The sequence below is a fragment of the Bacillus rossius genome, chromosome 1 (genome assembly GCF_032445375.1).
Source record: "Bacillus rossius redtenbacheri isolate Brsri chromosome 1, Brsri_v3, whole genome shotgun sequence".
Lineage (NCBI taxonomy): Eukaryota > Metazoa > Arthropoda > Insecta > Phasmatodea > Bacillidae > Bacillus > Bacillus rossius.
This window is the reverse complement of record NC_086330.1, coordinates 58,420,265-58,442,743: the sequence shown is the minus strand read 5'-3', so window position 1 is coordinate 58,442,743 and position 22,479 is coordinate 58,420,265. Positions and strand designations below refer to the sequence as shown.

The following is a 22,479-nucleotide window of genomic DNA, read 5'->3' as shown; positions in this document are numbered from 1 at the left end:
CTGGAAACCTTGTTATATTTTCCCAATGAGCAGTCACTATTTTTCGCACATCCTGGTACCTATCTGTTAAGGTCTTCCATGCCAGCTCATAATTTTCTGTTGAGAGTGGCAGGTTTTTGATGAGATTAAATGGGTCTCCTGATAGTGAGGTAAGAAAATACTGGTGTTTCTCCACAGCTGACAAGGATTTATTTTCATGCACCAATGCATTAAATAAGTCAAAGAAACTAGTCCACTGACTAGTTTCACCAGAAAACGTTGGTAGCTGTAGTTTAGGAAGTTTCACACAGCTGGACACAGGCCTTTGTTCTGCTCGAGAAACTTGAGAAGAGATTACAGGAGTAACAATTCTAGCGTAAATTTCCTGAATTCTGTAATATGCAATATCAAATTCTTCAATTTCGGCATCATAACTACTGGCAGATTGGTCACTCACCTCACTTGACTCGGAAGCAAGCTGTATCTGTCCGTCTTCGAATTCATCTCTAAGCTTACTAATATCCTGAAAATGAGCTTTGAATGATTCCACACGGCCTTTATCCTTCTCCACCTCATTAGCTAGTTTCACCAAACGGTTCATACGCCCCTTAACGAGCTGCAATCTTGCTTCTAATTGACTTAGAGACATCTTAAAGCAGGGAACAATCTTCACAATCGTTAAACGTGAAAATATCAAACTGTAAACGTAAACAAAAACACTAGATTCAATTACATCTGAATAGAATCAAAATTGATTTTCAATATCTCGATTATGTATTCAAGTTGGACATAAATATGTCATCAACCACACATTACGCTTAACCTCAACCGATCACCACACGTATTTATCAATACGCCCAACCAACTTTACGAACATATCCACAGGACGCAGACTGTATTTCTGTGCCGATTCGTTGTATATCTGGCCCGGAGGACCAATGTTTACCATGGAACGGTATCGCTCCCTTGTTCTAAAGTTGAATCCATGCTTCCACCAGAGGACGACGCAGGTAATTGCGACTGATATAAGTCCACGGAATTGTCCACACACACGTCACTGCACCAATCCTACATCCCACAACACGTATTGTGATCACGGCACACCCATTGTTCCCGGTAATCTTCAACCAACCACCGAAGTTACTCCAAAATTCCGCACATAACGAACTCTCTAAAACCACAAACCGAACATTCAGAAAATGGCGCCTGGTAACGGTATTCTTCCACAGTCAGTGTCACCAACATCTCAAAGTTAAATTACCTCCTAACATCATTTAAAGACTAGTTTATATGAAACAGGTCCATTTTGTTTGTTTGTATTTTTTTGTATACAAATTTACAGTTTTATTCCAAGCTTGATGAAATTTTATACACTTTACATTCAAAACAAGAAAAATGTCACTGTCTACATAAGATTTCATAAAACCACTCCCATTTCTCTTTCCTACCCAATGTTATTTTTGAGTTCCTCACATTCTGTTTGATGAATCTCAAATAGTATTGTGATATTTCAAGCAGTTTATCAATAGTTCATTGTTTTGAACAGTTACATAGGTTAGCTGCATTTAAAATTCTGTAAATTGTTGTAAATGGTTGGTTAGTTTAAACTAACGACATTGAAAATACTTGAAAGTGTTTTTCGGGACAGTAGTACTAAAAAAATTCCATTTTCAGAGTTTAATTTTTTTTTTTTTTTCAGTTGAGCACCTATTCTAGGAAATTACCTATTTTATCATGCTTCACAGAATCAGTTATGAAATAAAAAGATTTACAAAAAATTCAAGATTGAAGTTAATTATGTTTCATGGTTAAAAGATGTATGATCGCTGTCCTTTTGTTGTCACTTTTAAAGTTAGGTAATTTGTTATAATCTTAAAGTCAATAAATTTCTGTATATTGCAAAAAATTGTTTTGATAATGAATACACTGTTTTAATACAAATGTACAGAGTATAAATTAATTTTTTTAAATATGAGAGAAAACCTGTGTCAGGTTCGTCTATTGTAATACACTGAAATCAATTTCAGGGGCATTCTTCAGGCTGAGCCTCTAAGATCGCTTCAGTTAGAAGTGTCCAGCGGTCACCATTTTAAAAGGCCTGAGCTTCGTATGTTATTCTACTACAATATTTGCTTAGGTTTCCTGTGAAGCTGTTACCTAAAATTAGTCCCTATACTATTACCAACATCAAAATACTGCATTAACCCATATGTATTAAAGGTATTTTGTGTTTTCAAGCAAAATTAATAATTTTCAGATAACCTAAAAGTAATTTTTTTTTCTTTGCATTTTCAAATATTTAATAGTGTAAAACAACTAAATTTTAGTGTATTGAAATTATCACCTTTAATCAGGACATATATAAAACAATTTGAAAGGGTGGGCATACTGTTATACTTGGTTTTTCTTTTTGTGGCAGATGTTTATAGTCTCACATACATGTTTTTATTTGCTAGATAATTTGAAAATTCTGATTGAATTTGTTTCGAAAATAGTAAATGGCCCGGAAAAATGCTTTTTTTTTAAAATACATATTTTATGTTTTTTTACCCATCTTTATGACTGTAATTGTTATGTATACAGAAACCTACTACCTACTCGCCACCCCCAAGAGAGACCAACCAATGAGGAACTTAGCTGACATTGGAGTAACATCTCTCTCTCTATTTCTCTCTTTCTCTCTCTTTCTCTCTCTTTCTCTCTCTTTCTCTCTCTCTTTCTCTCTCTTTCTCTCTCTTTCTCTCTCTTTCTCTCTCTTTCACTCTCTCTCTCTTTCACTCTCTCTCTTTCTCTCTCTCTTTCACTCTCTCTTTCTCTCTTTCGCTCTCTCTTTCTCTCCCTTTTTGTACTTAGTACCATCTGGTCTCACTAGATGATTGGGTGTCATCCAGCCCCCGCTCATTTATTCGTGGTCGAAGGCGAAGCTGTTGTCATGTAAAACCCTTTGTGACTCCAGGGAATGGTTTTGGCCACATTTGTTGACTGGTGGTCATCTCTTCTCTGTTGCGACACCTTACGTACGGTGGCTTTCGCAACCTGCAGTGGTTTGTGGCTTTAACCTTTAGAGTTTTTAACTTGGCCTCACAAAAGTTATGATCATTGTGTTTGACTTTGCTATTTTTAGTTGAGAAATACATTAAACTAATATTTCTAAAACAATGTTGGTTCGAGTAACTTGTCTGGATATGTTATCTTGTCTGTAAGGCTTCTGGGAATCCTGTTTTTTTAATTCAAATAGAATTTTGAATCAAATGTCATTTTTCAAGAATGTCAATTTTTTTTAAATCAAATTTAAACTACATAGAAATTATTTTCCCTTAAAATTTCATGGGAGTCCAAGAAACTGTAATGCAAAATACAGTACGTAAAATTCAAAAGAGGGAAAACAATAGTGTGGTGTAAATGTGAGAAAACTTGGTATGCAATGCATATTCTTAAATCAGTAAAGTTTTAAGGTTGAAAATTGTTTTGTTGATCCAAATTATTTTATATATATATATATAAAAATAGAATATGTTTTACTTGAGATCATAGGTTTTAAGTTGTAGATAAGCAAGTGCATGTCGTTAGCACTTAATATTCTTTATTGTCCGTTCACCGTGGTACATATACAGGCGCCATAACCGGAACTGACATTCACCTGTTATCAGTGATGCCAACCATCACGAGCAAGGCAGATGTACAACACCTTCCCCTTTATACTGCGAGACATGTGACCACTTGCTAGGGTTCTAAGGTTTACTTGTTGAGACCAAACTTACATACAAAGTTGTGCAATTGCTTATTAACAGTACACACTATAATTCAGAAAACAAGTATACTGCATGAAACACACATGTGCAATTCACAACTCACTTACAACACACTAATTGACAAGCAGACAACATTACAAATTTAAGCGCTTCACAGGCTTCACCTCCCTTCCACTTTTGGTAGCCAAGGTATGGCCACTGCTGTCTGTTGCTTCTTGAGATTTATCACCCTGCACAGTAGACACATCAGTCACTGCATTCGTCGAAGTTTGAGGCTCAAACCCCCGGAAGTCAGGCTCCAATGATGAGGTGCGTGGAGTCTGCTTCAGGCGGTTACCCTCCTCGCCATCAGTCTTGGTGTTGGGAACCTCGAGCAGGCGTGGAGCTGACTGGTGGGGCTTCTGCGAGGTAGTGGTTTTTCTCAGATGGATCACATTGCGACGCACTATCCTATCACCTGATCCTCGCACCCAATAGGAGCGAGGTGATGAGTGTTTGCCCACAATGACTCCCGGCTCCCACTTGTCATGTTTGTGGGTTTTGACAACCACAGTTTCCCCCTTAACGAATGTTATCTCCTGTCGCCTGGCCGTTTTGTTGTATACGTCTCTCATCTGCTTCTCCTTTGACATTAATGCTCTCACCACGTGTTCTGGGGAGATGACTCTAGGTCTGAGGGTGTTATATGAGACAGGCAGTTTACTCCGAAGTCTCCTATTAAATAGTAACTGAGAGGGGGACCAGTCTAAGCCAGGAAGAGGGGTGTTTCTATATTCACGAAGTAAGTTTCTGAAATCAGTGCCCTGACTTTTGCGTAGCAGCATTTTGCTAATCTTTACTGCCATTTCTGCCAACCCATTACTGCGTGGATAATGAGGACTACTAGTTCGTAGCTCAATTTCACTCAGGGCATAATACTGACGGCATTCATGAGAATTGAATGGCATGTTATCAGCCATCAGCACTCGTGGGAGGCCATGAGTGCTGAATACTTGTTGCATGGCACTGATGACGGCAGAGGAAGTCTTTTTGGGAAGTTCACACACATCTATCCATTTGGAATATTTGTCCACAAGAACCAAATAATCTTTCCCAGCGAAGTCAAAAATGTCTGCACCTACTGTGTCATATGGCAGCTTTGGAATGGGATGTGGGCAGAGGGGCTGTCTGTAGTTGGCTGGGCGAAACTTCTCACACACAGAGCATTTTTGAATGAACTGCACAATATCAACTGACATAGATGGCCAGTAAAACAACTGACGGCCCTTGGACTTGGTCTTCGATTCTCCACAGTGGCCTTCATGAAGCAGCTGTAGAACATATGGTCTTAGAGCCTCAGGAACAACAACCTTATCGCCGAGGAAGACTAAACCACTTTCAGCACACAAGTCATCCCGCATTTTGTAATAAGGTTTGCATACTTGAGGAACTCTACTGTAGGGGGGCCAATCTGACTGACAAAATTGGGACACTTGACAGAGAGCCGCGTCCTTAGTTGTTTCCAACTGGAACTGAAGCAAGCGTTTGTTTGACATAGGCAAGTGCTTACTGACGGAATGTACTACCTCAACCATTGCAGGATCGTCGAATACCTTGTCTGTAAGATATGACCGCGACAGGTGGTCTGCGAAATACATGAGTTTACCAGGTAGGTAAGTAACGTTTAGGTCATACTTCAACAGTTTAAGACGTAACCTCTGAAGGCGTGCTGAGCCTATATGATGAACTGGTTTGACCATAACATTCACAAGTGGCTTATGATCAGATTGCACTAGGACCTGCTTACCATAAATATAGTAGTGAAATTTAGCTGAGGCAAAAGAAACTGCTAAGAGCTCCTTCTCAATCTGGGAGTAGCTCTTTTCTGCTGCTGTAAGGGACCTGGAGGAAATGTGCACAGGGTGGAGACCCTTTGGGCCCTCCTGAAACAAAGTAGCACCAAGCCCACTCTGTGATGCATCACACTGTATAACAAGTTGGTTTGTGGGATCAAAAGTTGCCAGAACAGGGGCACTAGTGATGAGCGACTTGAGTTTACAAAAAGCCTCTTCATGACACGGGAGCCACAACCAGTCTACATCTGCTTTAAGAAGTTCATACAATGGGGAACACACACTAGACATACCTGGAATATAACAGCGAACAAAATTGAACATCCCCAAAGTACGTTGAAGTTCTTTGCGATTGCTGGGAGCCTGTAGACTAGTTAGAGCTCGGATTCGCTCAGGATCAGGTGACATGCCTGCGGCGGAGAAGATCTGGCCCACATACCTTACTTCGGAAACCTTATATTGAAGCTTATCTGGGTTGAACTTGATGCCAAGGCTGGCTGCACGCTCCACCACTTGCTGAGCACACATATCATGGTCACCTTCTGTTTCGCCTGTGCAGAGGATGTCATCGAAGAATGTCACCACTCCAGGAATAGAGGCAAAGTTCTCTTCGATAAACTTCTGGAAATTTTCTGGGGCATTGGCAATGCCGTATGGCATGCGTAGATAGCGATAGCACCCAAATGGTGTCGAGAAGCAGCACTTGTGAGACGAGTCTTCATCTAGTTGCACTTGGTGGAACCCTTCCTTAAGATCAAACACTGAATAAAATTTTTTCCCTGTGAGCTTCTCGGACATTTCTTCCAATGTCGGTATTTCATGGTAGTCTCGAATCACCACCTTATTGAGGTCAGTCGGATCAAGACATAACCTCAACTTCCCACTTGACTTTTCCACAACAACTAGGTTGCTCACCCAAGCGCTAGCACTGAGCTTGTCAACTTTACATATAATGCCTTTCTGTTCGAGTCTGTCCAGTTCTTGTTTTAACGCAGGTCTGATTGCTCTAGGGACCCTTCTTGGAGGCTTACAAACAGGGTTGCTATGGTCGCGAATGTTAATTCTACATACTTGGGGGAAACAGCCAAAACCAGTGAATACTTCATTGTGTTCTTTAATGAATCTGTCCTTTGCCTCGTGGCAAGCTGAGTGAACCCTTTTCACAAGATTGAAGTCAACACAAGACTGTAGCCCTAACAAAGGAGTGCTGTCAGAGTCAACTATAACAAATTCAACATAAGACTCTTGGCCTTTGACAGAACAACACAAATTAACTACTCCTTTTGCTGCAAGAATGGTCCCACCCCAAACCTCAATTTTTAGGGATGTTGGCCTGACCTTGAACTGTTTGTCAACCATCCTGAACAAACTGAGTGGCAAAATATTTATTTCAGAACCGGGATCCAATTTTATGTTCACTGCTTTGTCCTCAATCAGTATACGCTCCCTCCACTCATTGATGTGGGTTGTTCTAGTCCCTCTAGGATACACAGAATTGACTGTCACCGCATCACAGTATAGACTCTCACTAGAAGAATGCTTTGCTTTTACCTCCCGAACTTTCCGAACTCTGCACGAGGCAGCAAAGTGATTCATAATGCCACATTTGGCACATTTTTTTCCATATGCTGGGCATTGTCTGGCCTTGTGCTGTGTCTGGCACCTTGAGCAGTTGTACTCACCGTTATCACCAAACTTGCTGTTTTGTCTTGGGCGTGACGACTTCCTATCCTTAGTGGACACAAAGTCACAACTTACACTATCGTGAGTAGAACTCCGAGCTTGAATCTCCTTTGCTTGTTGTTGACTTTGTTCCATCAGACGGCAGTGTGCAGCAACTTTAGTAAGAGTAGCATTGTCTAACCTCAGCAGAGACTCCCGAACGGACGAATCTCTGATGCCCTGGACGATGCGGTCAACCAACATATTCTCTTCCTGCGAAACTGGGCGCTCATAGCCACATGTTTTAATCAGGCGGCGGCAATCAGTCAAGAAATGATCAAAAGTCTCACCCTCAAGTTGCACACGCTGGTTAAAAACAAACCGTTCATACAAAAGATTTGTTTTTGGTGCCACGAACACGCGATACGCTTCCTTTACTTTAGAATACACAAGCTTGTCCTCCGGTGGGATGTCGAAAGTTTCGAAAAGGGCTCGTCCTTGGGAGCCTAACATGTTTTTGAGTAGGGCGATCTTAACCTTATCTGGGCCCTCATCCTGGCCCGTTGCGATTAAATAATTTTCAAAATCTCCTTCAAACACTTCCCAGTCTTTTCGGGCCGTGGGACTCTCCAAGTCGACAGAGTCAGGGAGCTTTACAAGATTGAGGCCTGCCATGGCACAAACAGAAAAAAACTATACGATTCAGTCTGTCAACAACATTGTTCGATATTCACTATTAACCACCGACGTCCGACAAACACGTGTCGACAAACAAACGCACACCTACAGGTTATATCACCTATAGCACACAAATCCAACGAACATGGACGAACTGAAATATGAACACAATTCCACACGACTGCGCCATGTTTTACTTGAGATCATAGGTTTTAAGTTGTAGATAAGCAAGTGCATGTAGTTAGCACTTAATATTCTTTATTGTCCGTTCACCGTGGTACATATACAGGCGCCATAACCGGAACTGACATTCACCTGTTATCAGTGATGCCAACCATCACGAGCAAGGCAGATGTACAACAGAATATATTTTTTTTTAATAATACATCACATATTATTTGTTGCATATAAAATGTAGGCATTTGCAGAAAACATAAAAATTTCTCAATGAACTTTTTGACTTCATCAATGCTACACTATCGTCATTAAAATTTTTTGTGAATGTTTTCAACTCTGTATTTATTGTTATGATTAACAAAAAAAATTGATTTGAAATGTTGAATTGAATATAAAATTATTCATGAATATGAATATAGAAAATTTTTTGAATACTCCTAAACCCCTACTTGTCTGTTTTGAATACTAATTAATTTGGTATACATGTAATAATAAAAATAAAACTTTTGGAACTCAAATGCTTGTTTGACTTTCCATGCAAAAATACAAGAGGAAGTCATTTTGTTTAATTTTACACATTGCATGATGTAAATGTTACTGACCATTAGTACAGCAGTGGAAGTAGTCTTACAACATCCTTACTTCAAGGTCTTTATAAAGCGTGTTGTCTCTGAGTGGAACTGTTTGTACTATTTCAGAGACTCACAATGAGGGTTTCTCGAAAGACGTGTGCCGCAGCATGATTGCGATGATGGACGTTGACAGGTCGGGGAAACTTGGCTTCGAAGAGTTCAAGTCTCTCTGGGTGGACATCAGGAATTGGCGGGTACGTAAAGGGTATTTGTTGCTTTTCTCTGTAGGTACCCAATTACTTTGAGTTAGTACTTTGGCCCGAGGTTTTTTTTATCATTTTTAAAAGTTCTGCTAAAACAATTCTTCAAAAATTGTGCTAAAATATTTTCTGAAGTGTTACATTCAAAGATTTTTTTAATCTTCGTTATTTTTTTACCAACAGAAAATATTAGTGAAAAGATAGTTAGATGAATATATGTATTTATAATGAAAATTTCTCATTTTACTTCTTATATTGTGTTGTTGGAAAAATTCACTTTGGGCTTTAGAGAAACTGTCAAAATGCCAGAATAAAATTAAACAAGCATATGAAAAAATTTCCTAGTCGAGATTAAATAAGAAGTTACATAATCAAAAATTCCCTATTCAAGTTTAAATACGAAGTTACATAGTCAAAAATGGTTTAATGTTTAATGTTTTATTTTCAGTTTAGAATATTCCTGGTCATCAAAAAATTCTTGTAGTCTAGTGATTTTTATTAACTTTTTGCAACTAATTTCTCAGTCATTCACATGTATATGTAGTTAAAGAAAATAAACAAACTTAATAATGGGATGGAAGAAACATTATTGTTGTGGATTAAAAGTTTATTTTGAGACTCATTCTTAAGTCTGCTTTTTGAAATTAACATGAAATTACAGAATGATCAATAAAAAAATTTCTTTTACTTAAAAGCTTGTAGTTTTCTATGTGGTAAAACACTATTTAGTATTCAAAACTTTACATTCCATCCTTTCAAACAAAGTTAATCTCTAGTAGGTTGTAGCAGTGCTCTACTGTTAAGGGAAGTTGGCATGGCTTTGAAATGTTTGTGGTCTTTTGTCTTTCATGTAGGCGGTGTTCAAACTATATGACAAGGATAGCTCTGGTTACATGAGTGCTTTCGAACTGCGTACGGCACTCAACTCGGCGGGTTACCGCCTTAACAACGGAGTCCTCAACATCCTTGCTCACCGCTACAGCTCCAAAGATGACAAGATTACGTTTGATGATTTCATAATGTGTGCTGTCAAGTTAAAGGCAATGATTGGTTAGTACTCCATAATGATTTTATTTTGTAAAATATGCTTTTAAAGAGGAATTACATTCCGCTTGAGAGAGTAAGTTTTTGGCAAAATATTTTAAAGTGGCTAGATTAGACAGTGCACATATTAAATTTTACTGGTCTGCTTCTCTCTCTCTCTCTTTTTTTTTTTTTTTTTTTTTTTTTCCATCTTCATTGCATTGGCATTTCACAATTGTTAAATGTAATGTAGAATTTATAACTGAAGCAACTTGAACTTTTGAGCATTTGAGTACAGGATTAAGTCGAGAGATTTAACTACATAGTAATAATATCTTTGTATGTGCATTTCTAATGGAGTGCCTGTTTTTAATTAGATCTATACTTCCAAAAAAGTTGACACATTTCATACAAATTTTTTTTTTTCCTTTCAGTTGTACTTTTCTTAAACCTTTAAAGTCGTAATGAAAATGCACTATATGTACATTTTGTAAATACTATTAATGTGGTTTCACATTGTAGGTTTCACATTGTAGGTTTCACATTGTATGTTTTACATCCCCCCCCCCCCTCCCCTTTTCACTCTAAATCCATATCCATTATTTTAAATAGGAGACAAATTGTAAAGATTTTTTGTTTTTGGAGTAATTCCATTATTAATTTTTGAGACAAACTCAACTCATCAACAAAGTCATTATACCATTCTACACAGATACCAATGAAGAAAATAACCATGGCTTATAAGGGAGGGGGGGGAAACCATCCAATATTTTGCTTGACGTGAAACCATGGAAAGATTATATTAATATGTTTGTGTAGGGTTTTCAACCTGAGTTCTCCAGAATGCCAACCGAGTACATTGTCTTACCTTGTTACTAAAATTATTTACAACTGAAAACCCTACTTTGTTTCTTAAGACCTTAAAAAATTTTACTCAAGCCGAAACATCAATTTCCATTTGGTTTTCAGTTGAATGAACTTGGATGTAATTAAAATAAGACTTTTTTTTCCAATAGTATGAAAAAGGTGGGTATTTAAGCTGTAAGTAATAAAACTCTGACTTACCGTGATTTCTCGTATAATCGTCGCACATTTTATTCTAAAATCATGTTTGAAAAGTAGGGGTGCGACGATTATGCGGGGAAAAAAAATTTTTGTTAGGTAAAGTTATTCATAAAAACAAAACCCGTTCATGGAAAGTACGTTTATTTAAAAAAAGGTGGAGTATACAATAGGGCGCCAAACAATCTATATTAATAATTCCTCAAACAAAAACTTTTCTTCAACTTTAAATAGAAAAACCAAAACTCTAACGCGAACGCAAGCCACTTGAAACGCAGACACAGATAAAGGAAATACAGTTTAAAAACGTCTTTAAAAGAAAATTTACACGTCAGACAACTTTGCATTTCTGTTAATTAAATAAATAAGTGGTAATGACCGAAATTAAATTTTAGATTATACCTACACCGCGACGAGACAGACGATCAGATAAAGGAAATAACGTTTAAAAGCGTCTTTATAAGAAAATTTACACGTCAAACAACTTAGTAATTTTCCGTTGATTTATTAAGTAAGTGGTAATGACAGAATAAATATTAGATTTATACTTTAAAATACGTAGTTTTATACGGAAAAGATACCTACACAAAGCGCTCGGAATCTACTAGTGGGACCAAAAACATGCAACGTTTACGCGAGAAGTTTTTTTATCCCAATTTTGACAGCCTAAAATATGGTTGCGACAATTACGTGCGTGCGACCATTATGCGATAAAACACAGTAATCTACTTAATAAAATTCTTGACACTGCCTGACAGACAACGCACTGCTTAAACTGGTGGGTCTAGAAGCATGAAATGTGTCCTACAGATTTTAAACTCGGTAGGGATGTTCTTTATATTACATACACATAACCAAGCACTAGGTTTTCCGAAAATCAGCTCCCAAGGGTGATTTAGGTTGGGCAACACTAGGTAATTCAAGTAGTACCTATTAACTCTGGTAGTAGTTGTTTGATAATGTGCTTTAGTGTGCCTCTGATGAGTAGAGGCAGAAATTATTCACTGGTTCATTGGTCTCCAGTTCTCTGTACTCGCACAAACCTCACCCGACTGTGAGATGTTTCTACTGTGTGTCTCCTGGTTCGTTTCATCGTAGTTGAGGGTTTCTCACTGGCCCAGAATCTTCCGGATAATCTGTGAAACTTTACAAGGAACAGCACAAACTTGTACATGTTTAGATTGTAGCCTATCTAGAAACAATCTGTGAAAAGACCAGTTTTTTATAGACAGTGTCTTTATGTCGATCCACAACAGCAGCTAGCAGTAAGAATTTATTTTCCTTTTTTCCAGAAATTTTCCGTGAAAGAGACCCCGACAATACCAACACTGCGACCTTCACCCTTGAAGAGTGGATAGAGAAAACGCTCTATTCATAAGGGAATTATTGCTATGCTGAATGAGTCATTTTGTATGAACACAAGTTTTTTTTAATCTCTACAGCAAAATATATTGCAGGTTTGCATGTTAAGCATCTGAATGTATGGTTTGCACAAGTTGGTACACACAGCCTTCCAGTTACATTGTCCTGAATGAGTGGCTGATGAAGAAAGTTTTGGAAAAGTATGTATTGAGGCATGAACGGAACATGTGAATCTCTAGTTTAGGGTTGAAATTTATAATTTGTCATGCCCATGTATATTAATATTGATAATATCATATTTCATATTTTGTCGGTTTTGATTGATGTCTGTACAGTTTGCTACAACTTCGTGTCATCACACGAATTTGTCGTTTATTTATAACTCTGATAAAAAAACAATGTTTTGTGTAATACAGGTAAACATTTAAATTTTTAAAGTTTTTCTCTCAGCTGATAGAGAAAATATTTACAACTCCAATTATAGTTACATGCTGCATTTTGTAATGAGTTTTTTGAAAGTAATAAGGTTTGCTGGTGGACAGTTGTTAAAAATCTGAAATAGTAGTGGCAAAGTCTTCCAGTTCCTTTGAAATTTTTTAAGTAGGTACCACTAAGATGAAAAAACTACAGAAACCCCATTATTTTACCTATAATTAATGTGAACATTAACTTTTTACCACACATTATAAGTTCATGAAAACATGGGAAGTATGTAATATAACTTCATTATAAATTAAGTTTGGTTTTAAGTTAATATCATGATGTTTTCTTCCATAATTTAACTGGAATTTCTTTACGTTAGACACATTTAATATGTATATAATTTTTTTTTGTAGCTTTGCCACTAGTGTGTTTGTTCGCTGAAAGTAGTGAATGCAAATACTAAACAACAGTAGCAGATTAGCCTATTTGCAGTTAAGATAGTATATTTATTCATTGTTTCGCCAGTTGCCTTCCATAATGTTTAAAAGTGAATAAAATGTTAACAATTGTAAATGGTGCTATAATATATATTTTTGGCGTGTTTGTACGTAAAAGATAGATACATTTTCTATATAGTACCATTAAGATTACAAAACATGGTCTTGTTATGCATTTCTGAAAGTCATAGTACAGTGACATTCCTAAAATATAAATATTTTTCATTACAACATTCATTTTGTCTCTCATGTACTGTAATTGTTACTAGATTTTTGCTGTTAGGAAATTTCTATAGCTGTGACATTGGATTATTTTGTAATGTATATTTTTGGGGTCAATGTTTAAAACTGGTACTTAGGTGGTTTTTCACCTAACATTCTCAAGAAAGCCTGTAGGAATCATAAAACAGTTACACAAGTATTATTGTATTTAAAAAAAAATTTGTTCTCATTCAATGAAGAGTTAGGTATGTATTTAACTATGTGTACCCTGCTTGATTTTTTAAAATAAAATATTAACTTTTTGTTATAAATTTTCTTTTCTTAATTAACCATTACACAAATGCCATAGTTATGAAGGAAGTAAGTTTTTACATTTTATAGATGCCATGTTATAATTTTTTGAGAATGTATTTCAATTATTTAATCTTTTTGTACCAAAATTGTTTGATTTTTCCATTTTGAGTACAGGCAGATGCCCAGTATTTATAAAAATTATACTAAGCACAAAATTCCATAATGGCTCTTTCGACAAGTTTGTGTGGTGTCTTGCTCTTGAAAAAAAGACATGCCTGGTTTTCTACTCTAGTGAAGTGATTAATAAAGCATTTATTTTTTAGACAGGCACTGGAAGGGGATAGACTATTGCTATCTTTACAGATTAAATGGTTTTGGAAATCATTCAGGGCCAAATACTTATTTTCTTAAGACTTCGGGAAACTTAAATAACTTTAAAATTCAGAAGATTAACTTGATAGTGCCTAATTTAACACATGCAATATCAGCTAACCATTGTCAAGTTTTTAAAAATAAATTAGAAGTGTCAGCACACCGATAGCAATAGGGCATGGCACGTGTCTGTATAGCCGGGATTTTCTCGAAGCCAGTCGGCGTTCCAGTAGCTGGGGTGTCCATTCGTTGTACATTTATTGTTGGCGCAAGGGAAGCAGAGCTTGGTTTTGGGTAAAATCAGAATACGTGAAGATAGCCGAGCTCATGAGTTTCGGTGTGATAAGCAGAAAACAGAAAATGGATCGCATCATTTAAGACCTGAGCGATGAAAAAAATGTCTCCAAAATTTAATGTGTCTGTTTGAAAACTAGCAGTGCTACTGAAATAACCAATTCAGAATCAAATCAAAAAGGCATTTTATACATCCTGAAATAAGGGGAAACTTAGGTTTACAGTTGCTTGACAGTTGATACGTCTAGAAGATGCAAACATAAAATTACAGGAAATGTGTCTCCAATTCATTTCTGAATCGTGCAAGGTGGTGGTTGTGGTGATGGTGGTAGTAGAAGAGTAAGAAAAAAAGTTGCGGACAAAATAACTTATATTGGGTAAAGAGACACATGGTGCCTCATCACAATTACTTAGCGAGTTGTGAGTAGAAGACCTCGCAGAATATAGGGCGTGCTTACGAAAATGATCTAAAAGTTTTGATGAACTGCTAAAATTGGTAAAACCAAAATTATTAAAACAAGATACCACATTGAAAGCTGCTCTCGGTCCAGAGCTGAAACTAGAAAGCATGTAAATGCCCGTTGTTCCGCAGCCCGAGTTCAAACTTTTTTTCTTGTTTTTGCATTTTTCTAGGTTGAAAATACTTCTAAGAGCCATAATTTTGGCTTTCATATCTGTGACTCCCGAAGCCTTCAATGTTTATTCCTGCAACAATCTCAGCAAGGGATGTTTCATGCGCATGTTAGTGTTTGTATAGATTGTTATGCTGATTCCCTAAAAACTCCTTTTCTTTATAAACTTCGTATTCATATCTTCATTCCATCTGCATGACTTAATAAATACAGTTTACAGTATGGATTAAAACCAAAATGTCAAAAAAACAGCGGACACAAATAACAACTTCACCTAGGGGGCAAATCTGTAGAATTCGCATTGGATCAACGCAACCCCAGAGTTTCGCACGTGGAGTTAACCGACACATCATCTCTTGATACAGTGCTTGTATGTTGTATACTACCCATATTTTGGCCTACATGTATGAAAAAAAGCATAAATCTTTAAAATATACATAGTTTTGATATCAAACCCGTTTCACAGTCACACTTTTGCAAGTGCAGGCAGGCCCCCCTCAGTGAGGGGCTTCTTAATTGAAGAAGGGGTCCGGCCCTGCTGCTCCCCCCCTCCCAGGATCTACACCCATGACTTCACACCTCGCCACACAGGTATACTGGCTTGACTGTAAGCAAACTGACTTGTCCACACAAGGCCAGTGCAAGTGTCGGTTTCATTTCTCGGGTGGTGTTTTAGGGGGGAGGGGGGAAGCTACTGGAATAAATCTACTCTTCGGGCCAGGAGACTGGTCTGGTAAATTTTCGCGCCACTGACTTGTGAACTTTCACAAGTTGCGTCCACATGATGCCAGCTACTGGCATGCCAACTGGCATCGTGAAATTACAGTTTAGAGCAGCACACAATATAGGTGCGAAAGTTGACAGTTTTAACACCCAAATCCAGATTGTTGGAAGATAAATTTCTTGATGTTGTTTTAAGCATCTTTTTAGTTATATTTCATTTTCTCTCATGTTTATTCAACCGTTAAAAAAAATACTAAAACTTTTTGCAAACTCATGTGCAAGCAGTGACCGCACAGTGATAAATTTTGTTCTAAATGTGAAAAATACACGAAAACATGTATAGATCTGGTGGGAAACTTTTCGCCACCAGCTTTAGGATTTGAGCAACCCTGACATGCTCATGACACATTTTTCTAATAGAAATACACAGTAACCAAAAGGTTGCATATCCATTCTCACCTAATGTACATTGTAACTGTCAGAAATTTTTTAACCATTTAGGTACTTATATTCTCTGGAGTCACTGACTTAAGAGCCTGCAACTTCCACAAGCATTTTATTTTTTAACAATTGTTTTATCAAGAAATAAAAACCTTAATTGTTGGGGTAGATACATTATTATTGTTACGATTATTAAAACAATAATAGTCGTGGGAAAACTACTGGTTTAATAAATGGATAGCCCAATTAAAGATTTTACTACACAGTTTTATTGATTGCCAATATTTACATCACTTACAAATAATCTTCTAAAAATGCCTAAAAATCAATAACAGTTGAAAAATGTTTATTCCCCAGTCACTCGGTTTTTACACACTGCACACTTCGCTGGGCCGCACCTATGGCACAACTCTCGCCGCAGCTCCCCTCGTGGCCCTCCGTCACGGGACTCCATTGCCGCACTCCGCTGCCGCCGTCGTACTTTCCTTCGCAGAGGGTCCGCTCGACGCTTCGCTCGGGACTCGCTGCACCCGCGGCACTCTCGCCACCCAACTATTGCCGAGAAACTCGCTCGCAGAGGAACTCCTCGCCCAGGAACTCTGCCGCATCCGTGGCACTATCGCGCAGACTTTCGCCCCGGAACTGAACTGAACTGAACTGAACTGAACTCGCTGAGAGGAACTCCGACTCACCGGAGACACTATCGCCCCAAAACTCCACCGCACCATCGCCCGGATCAACTCCTGGAGGCCGGCGTCCTGGGCTTATATAGGCCCAGGTGCCACTTTTAGAATTCACGAGCGCGGCTGGGGCCAGTCGCGTCATTCCGCGCCAACCAGACGCCAGACTTATCGAGACAGGTGTCGGTAGCTCGCGCGGTGGCCTGTGGAACTCCTCAGCTACATGGTGTCAGATAACGCCGCAAAGGCAGAGCGTCGCTAGGAGAGCGGAGGGAAGGAGGGGGAAAGCGACAACCCTTGTAATTTACCAAGAGCGCGGCACGTCTCACGTTGCGGCGGTCATGTGACATCAGTAGCCGTGCGGGGCTGCCAGCCAGCTCCGAAACTGCACGCGCCACGGCCCTGCTCACATTCGTAAAATTATTAAGGATGGGCCAATCAAACCTTGAATATCATTAATTGATGGATTCAATATTCACAAAATAGATTCAAGAAAAAAAATTGGAGGAAATAGTGTAATTTAAAAATCCAATACTGATAACATCTGAAGTTTACTATATCAATTTTTTCCTTCATATCTATGCTGTTACCGTTTCCCAAGATATTTTAATTTTGAACAGGTCATTATATAAATAAAATAACATGTATTGATTCTGAAAACTTAGTTTGTGAAACAACCATTTAAAGGGTAGAATGTTTCTTCACCATAACACCGTGGTTAGTATTTTTAATTTATTGTACATTATTTATTTTTTGATATTTGACACCTAGATTCGAATTTGAGGGGTATATTTTAGGTACACTCTGGGATTCAAATACGAAATTCAGTCATTCCTCACCATTGCAATTGAGTCAATCAGTTTAACTGGCTTGTAGCTGGAGGATAGTATGATCATTAGATTGTAGACCTCCAGTTAAAATCAGTTGCATTCGCAAAAGAGCACAAAAAATACCCTCTTTTATTCCCATTTTCAAATACCATTTGAGACATTGACTTAGGTTAATTGGCCTAAAACTAAGGTAGTATTGTATTTACCTGCAGAACAGTCACCCCTTCGTATGGATAGCACCCTAATTTTTGGGAAAAATAATCTAACATTTTCACCGTAAGGGTCGTCCTTGAATATGAGTCGTACCATACAACTGTCTCCAGTAGAATACAAGTTAAGTCTTCATGGTCCGTGTCTCAGCTTATTGCCGTGTAAGAAGCGGCACTGATGTCCATCTTTTCCCTCTTCATCCTTTATTGCCCTTCCTCCCCCCTCCCCTTTCACCCTAGCTAACAAAAGATACAAAGGAAAAGAATGCTATTTTTTATACCCATGTTTCCCGCACTGTGTTCTCAAGAGAGAAAAGACCGCAGGTTATTTCCATGTCAATTTTTTTGATGGTTTCTTCAATAAAAACAATACGCCCTTTACAGCAGTTTTGTCATGAATGAAATGTTGCAGTAGGAAACTTAGGAAATCTCATGCAAAAAACAATGTTTGGACACAGTCGAGATAGCCATGATAGTTGTGTATAGTGCACGACGAGAGAGGGAGGAAGAACCATAAACACTGCTGCGTGGCCACACACACTCAAATATACACACACATGCACTTCCTTCCCCTCTGATCAAACTCTCATTCCTTATCCAAGCCTAGATCATTCTCGAAAAAACTAGTGTTCAGTGCTGCACTTGCATCACCACCAATAAACCACGACCAAACTCAACGGTGGCTAGGATTAGTTCAATGTCAACCTAACTTGGATTAAGATGTGCAGCGATAAACATGTCAGGGCTAAGGATGTCATTGCTGTTATCTGACACAAAAAAAAAAGTTTTTATGTCTTGAAAGTAACATACATGTTTTTCAACAAGTCTTGTTCAATTAACCATGTAATTTAGCCAAAGAGGAGATATAATCATGGGGGGAAAACTAATTTCTGAGACAAAGTCCTAGTTTTTTGAAGCAGTTTTGGGCCCACCCACTAGTTAATAGCTTTCCTAATACAGGGTGAGCATAAAAGAAGTATACAAAATTAAATTCATAAAATCTAAACGGTACAACATACGGGCTTCAAAACTTATATAGTTCATAGAGAATCTCTGGAAGTTTTTTTAACATATTACAGGGACTCGATGTGTGCTCCTCTTGTCACACGGCAAACGTCAAGATGATATTGGAACTCATCCCACACCCTGCACAACATGTCGGTAGTGATGGACTCTACCGCAACTGCAATTCGCTGTCTTAGCTGTGGCAAGGATTGTGGTAGGGGCAGGACAAACACCATGTCTTTGATGTAACCCCACAAGAAGAAATCACAATGGGTTAGGTCTGGTGATCTGGTGGCCACCTGCACCACACGTCATCACCAGCACTTGCTTGACCGAGCCATCGCCCAGGCAGATGTGTGTTGAGGTGTTCCCATACAACCAGGTGGAAGTGTGGAGGTCCACCATTTGGTTGAAAGATAAAGTTGTCGGAGTGCAATTGAGGCAGCAACCACAAAGAAAGCATGTCGAGGTACGTAGTGCCTGTGACAGTCTTCTCCAAGAAAAAGAAGGGGCCGTAAATCTTTTCCCTCGACACTGGCGAATCTCAATCATGTTCAATGGTTTCGTGAGGGTGTTGTGTTCCCCAAACACGAACGTTGTGACAATTAACTCTACAGTTTGTGTGAAATGTTGCTTCATCGCTAAAAAAAAATAACCTCTTTGATAGGTTTTCGTCATACTCCATTGTTGCCAACATTTCGATGCAGAATTCCGATCGCGCTGCATAATCGGCGGGAGTGAGTGCCTGGACCATCTGCAATCTGTAAGGTTTCATGTGCAAGCGTTTACGTAAGATTTTTGGAAATTGTTGTTTGTGGGATCTGCAGCTCACGACTTGCGCGACGTGTTGATTTTTGTGGGCTTCGCAGGAATGCAGCTAGAACACGATCCACAGCTGGCTCTGGCGCGGAAGGGCGACCAGGACTCTTGCCTTTGCAAATCCAGCCATTCTCTTCAAAGTTTTTGTACCAGGTTGATATGAATACTCTAGTGGGTGGTTCTTGACGAAAGTGTGTGCAAAATGCTCGTTGCACAGTGGTTACAAACCCCATTTTTGTTAACTGCAGGACTCACCAGCTCTTCTGTTGCGGTGTAGGAGCCATTTTCTACGCTAGTGCTGTCTGGCAGCGGCAGTCAGCAACAAAATAAATGCGTCTATACGTCAAAAAAAACTTCCAGAGATTCTCTATGAACTACATAAGGTTTGAAGCCCGTATGTTGTACCGTTTAGATTTTATGAATTTTTGAATTTGTATACTTCTTTTGTGCTCACCCTGTATATAGCTAACATAGCTACGTTGACTGAGAAACAAACCACGGAATATTAGTTCACTCTATTGTGGTGGTGTTTCATACCAGAAATTTTTGCATCTTTTACTCATTTATATAGAACATAACTTTTTTTATTACAAAACAGCATTAAATATTTTTTTCACACAGGTTAAATAACTTTTACTAAACAATTAGTCAAGTAAATAATATAACAATATTAACCTCAAACTTTGTATTCGAACCTCCATCACAAGTTTTTTTTTTTGCTAGAAATTCCGGGCCCATCCAACAGATGCGTCACATGTTGAGTGAAACACAGTTTCAGTTTCCACTGTAAAAGTCGCACTTCTATATCTCTGGCCTTGTTCTATGGAGGTAAATGATGGCTACATCATGTTTTTCAGTTTTCAAACACAGAAAAAGTAAACAAAACCTTTATTTTACATAACTCATTTGTTGTGGGATAAAATGATAAAAACCACATTTACAATTACAAAAATTTTCCATTTGTTTTATACAGTTTTACTGCAAGTATATCTTGTCAAAGCTGTTGAGACTAGAAGTTCTGTGGTCTCACCATTCTGCTTGCACAGATAGCATCGATTCTGTACTTAGAAAAGATATCCACATTGTTCAGGATAATTTACATAAATCTTGAATACATTTTTTTAATAACAAAAATTTGGTTTCCTGAATAATTTTGCTGAAGAAATTGAACATTTTGTGTACCTACTTAAAACACATGACGTGCATTGGATTCCTGTCATCGTAATGTGACCATTTGGAGACTTTTTTTTTTGCCAGTGTTTAACATTACGTATTTTAAACTGTGATCTCCATCACAAGATTATTTTCACAGAAGCACACATTTTGTCTCCTGAAGAAAAGTGTAGTCCAGTCCCCTGGAGTAGGTGGATTCGGCCCATCAATGCCCCTTCTTGACACCACACATCTGCAGCTTTGGCGGTCTGTACGTGGGCATGAACGCCAAGTAGGAGGTCCACTTCCACCTGTGCGTGAAACAAAAAATTGTCACGGTTTCAAACATTCATTTAAACCCCAATTTTGATTAAATTAAGAAAGTAAAAGGAAAAAAGCTCAAGCTACGAACAACTTTTTTTTTTAAAGAGGTTACAAACATTGATATGTTTCTGTCAGCATGTAAGCCTCTGTATATGTGTAAAAATTAATTATTGTGGTAACTATGCCATTTTTATATTGAAATTATTTGCATTTTCTAACAGCCAGCCCTCAGATTGTTTGAATTTTTTCTGATGGCAAGGTTCTAATATAGTAGTTCTTCTACTGTATTTTTGATTTTTCTTTAATTAAAACAAACAATATTTTAAACTGTTTTTATCATCAATTACCTCATATAGCTTTATTCTTTCTTATACTAAACTGATGTTCTAGCAAAATATTTTTAAAAGCATTCAACTGCAGAAAAAAACACATCTCGATACATTTAGCATTTTCAAAGTATTTTAGAACTAGTACAATGAAAATTATTGCTAATATTAAGTATATTGGGGTAAAACCACAGCTGAAAACTCCTTTGTATTAAAAGCTTGACATCGACGAGGGCTTCACACCACCGCCGATCCCTCTCCTCCCACAGACACCCTCTGTTTCAAAACTCCTGCCAACGAGTGCATGTGTGTGTGTTTGCGTGTGTTCGGCCGCCTGCGAAGAGGCGCCATGTTAGAGCCTGTGTTATGGACTCATATAATTTATAATTTAGTAAAATTAATAAGTATGGTTTTCTTTTACTTTTTCTATTTTTCCCCAGGGTAATTGTTTTGACCTAATAATGAGAACGGAGCAGCGCCATTAGTGACCCCTTTCGGCGCACACCCTCAGTTGAGCGGTGAAGACTTCCTTTAAAAATAATGAACTTAATAAATAAATATTTGTAAATACGTAGTAATTAATTTTAAATTATCATGTAATTTTTGAATGGTTTTAATATGTTGTGTAGATTTGCTTTGCTATATTAATTGTCTAGCGGTAAATTCACCACCACTTGCGGCCATGACACCCTGGCCAATGGTCAATCTCTTCCGTTTGCCGTCCTGGGTAGGAAGCATATCCGCACCTCGTCGACTTCAACCTGTTGCTCATTACATCCACCGTCGTTAAGTATCTTTAAACATTTTCTATTCATCTTTTGAGGCCTACTCAGTGGTAGACTGTTTTACCTAATTGTTTGAAGCTCCCTGGAGCGTT

The 22,479-nt window shown here is 38.1% G+C and overlaps 2 protein-coding genes across 16 annotated transcripts in view; one reads left to right on the top strand and one right to left on the bottom strand.

The window, feature by feature from the left end:
- The window catches only part of LOC134536437 (calpain-A-like), a 221,877-nt gene extending 208,065 nt beyond the window's left edge, over positions 1-13,812 (top strand). For all 11 annotated transcript variants that reach the window (XM_063376220.1, XM_063376215.1, XM_063376192.1 and 8 more), the window contains 3 exons: positions 8,779-8,906; positions 9,767-9,962; positions 12,290-13,812. In XM_063376220.1, coding sequence (XP_063232290.1) covers positions 8,779-8,906; positions 9,767-9,962; positions 12,290-12,375 — 410 coding nt within the window. In that variant the 3' untranslated portion in view covers positions 12,376-13,812. The remainder of the gene's footprint in view (positions 1-8,778; positions 8,907-9,766; positions 9,963-12,289) is intronic.
- Positions 13,813-20,673: 6,861 nt separating this feature from the next.
- LOC134536506 (solute carrier family 23 member 2) overlaps positions 20,674-22,479 on the bottom strand; it is a 156,912-nt gene continuing 155,106 nt past the window's right edge. For all 5 annotated transcript variants that reach the window (XM_063376245.1, XM_063376255.1, XM_063376276.1 and 2 more), the window contains exon 14: positions 20,674-21,263. In XM_063376245.1, the coding sequence (XP_063232315.1) occupies positions 21,179-21,263 (85 nt within the window). In that variant the 3' untranslated portion in view covers positions 20,674-21,178. The remainder of the gene's footprint in view (positions 21,264-22,479) is intronic.